The 1,840-nt window shown below is 72.3% G+C and overlaps 1 protein-coding gene across 1 annotated transcript in view; it reads left to right on the top strand.

Moving 5' to 3' along the window:
• Positions 1-847: 847 nt before the first annotated feature.
• Positions 848-1,840, top strand: part of EMIHUDRAFT_362686 (hypothetical protein) — a 2,281-nt gene continuing 1,288 nt past the window's right edge. The window contains exons 1-3 of the mRNA XM_005788583.1: positions 848-873; positions 1,046-1,232; positions 1,318-1,486. Of these exons, the coding sequence (XP_005788640.1) occupies positions 871-873; positions 1,046-1,232; positions 1,318-1,486 (359 nt within the window). The 5' untranslated portion in view covers positions 848-870. The remainder of the gene's footprint in view (positions 874-1,045; positions 1,233-1,317; positions 1,487-1,840) is intronic.

Genomic DNA, 1,840 nt, shown 5'->3' with positions numbered 1-1,840 from the left:
GGCGGCGGCGGTGGCGGCGGGGGAGGCGGCGGCGGCGGCGCGATGTCAAAGCGGAGCTCCACCTCCGCCGCCCACGGCAGTCCCTCCCGCAACAGCTGCGTGCACACCTCTCGGAGGCGCCCCTCGGCGCCCGCCTCCGCCGCCTCTCGCGGCAGCTCGACCTGGACGGTGACGGAGGCGCTGTCGTCGCCGATGCGCACCGCGCGCACCAGCCCGAGCGAGACGATGTCGGGCGGACTGTCGGCGCCGGCCGCCGCGGTGCCCGGCGGAGCGAGCTGCGGGTCTGCAGCCTCGCTCAGCAGCTCGAGCACCTCGGACTGCTTGAGGAGCGCAGCCGAGGAGACCTGGGCCACCAGCGCGGAGCGAGGGCGCGACGCCGCGGCGCGTGCGACGGCGCTGGCCGGGCTCGGGGCGGGCGCGAGCCGCACGGCCACGGCAGCCGCAGCGAGGACAAGCCACGAGGGGCTCATGAACGTGTGTGTCTGCTCACACCCGTGCACCGATCTTTGCCTTGTCGCCTGGGCGTGGTGGTGTGGCCGGGTGAGGAGGGCCTCCACTCCCCCCTCCCATCTTTCTCGGCCCACTGGAGAGTACACGCAGCAGTGCGCTTGTGTACGTGCGCGTGGGCACGCCAAGAGGCTCAGCCGAGCCGTGTCGTGGGAGAAGGGTGTGATCACGGCTGACGTGCGGCGCTGGAACTCTCCCGCGGTCTCCGTGCGTGGGCGGGGCAGCGGCACACCCACAGTCGTGTGCAGCCGTGGGCGTCGATGTCTTAGGGAATTTCTTTTTCCCCGGAGGAGAGGAGGACGAGGATGAGGCCTCGCCGAAAGAAAAAAAGCTGGCGCTCCACCGCATCGCCATCACCCTGCCATGGTGCCCCGCTCCCCCGGCTCCCGCCGCCGCGCCCGCCCCCCAACAGCCATAACGCCGCCGACCGCGCCCGCCCCCCTGCGCGCCCCGGGCGCGTCACATCGGCCGACCCGACAGCGCCGCCCCGCTCTGCGCCGCGGCGCCGCCGCCACAGCATCGCACCGACGCGGCGCAGGTGCAGCGCGTCTACCTGGGGAACCTTGACCCGAGCATCTCCAAGGAGGAGATCACGGACGAGGTGGGTCGCTTCGGCAAGCTCGTCGACGTCTGGGTCGCGCGCAACCCGCCCGGCTTTGCGTTCATCACCTTTGAGGACGACCGCGATGCGCAAGACATGATGAACGACCTCTCGGGCGGGAACGGTGCGGCTCCGCGACCCCAGCGCGCAGCGCGGCCCCCACCCCCCGCGCGCCGCTTCCCGACCCATCTGTGCGCCTGCGCACGCAGGCCGGCTCGGCCGCGTCAAGATTGAGATGGCGCGCAACCAGGGCGGGCGGCAGGCGGGGCCCTCGGGGGGGCGGGAGGGCGGCTACGGCTACGGCGGCGGCGGCGGCGGCGGCGGCGGCTACGGTGGCGGCGGCGGTCGGCGCTCGCCCTCCCCGCGGCGCGATCGGCGCTCTCCGTCGCGCTCTCGCTCTCGCGACCGGCGGCGCGACCGGGACCGCCGCTCGTCGCGTTATGACGACGACTCGGACTCGGGCTCGCGCCGGCGGTCCAAGAAGAAGTCGAGCAAGCGGCGCGACTACTCGGACGAGTCCGAGTCGCGGGAGCGCAAGAGCAAGAAGGACCGCTCCGACTCGCGCGACCGCAAGAGCTCGAAGAAGGACAAAAAGTCGTCGCGCAAGGAGGAGGAGGACGACCGGCGCGACTCGGACTCGGACTCGTACTACGAGAAGAAGAAGGACAAGAAGAAGGACAAGAAGAGGGACAAGGACAAGGGCTCGGACGACGACCGCGACTGAGCGCGCGC

The sequence above is a fragment of the Emiliania huxleyi genome, assembly GCF_000372725.1.
Source record: "Emiliania huxleyi CCMP1516 chromosome Unknown EMIHUscaffold_134, whole genome shotgun sequence".
Classification (NCBI taxonomy): domain Eukaryota; phylum Haptophyta; order Isochrysidales; family Noelaerhabdaceae; genus Emiliania; species Emiliania huxleyi.
This window is presented reverse-complemented; position numbering and strand designations above follow the sequence as displayed.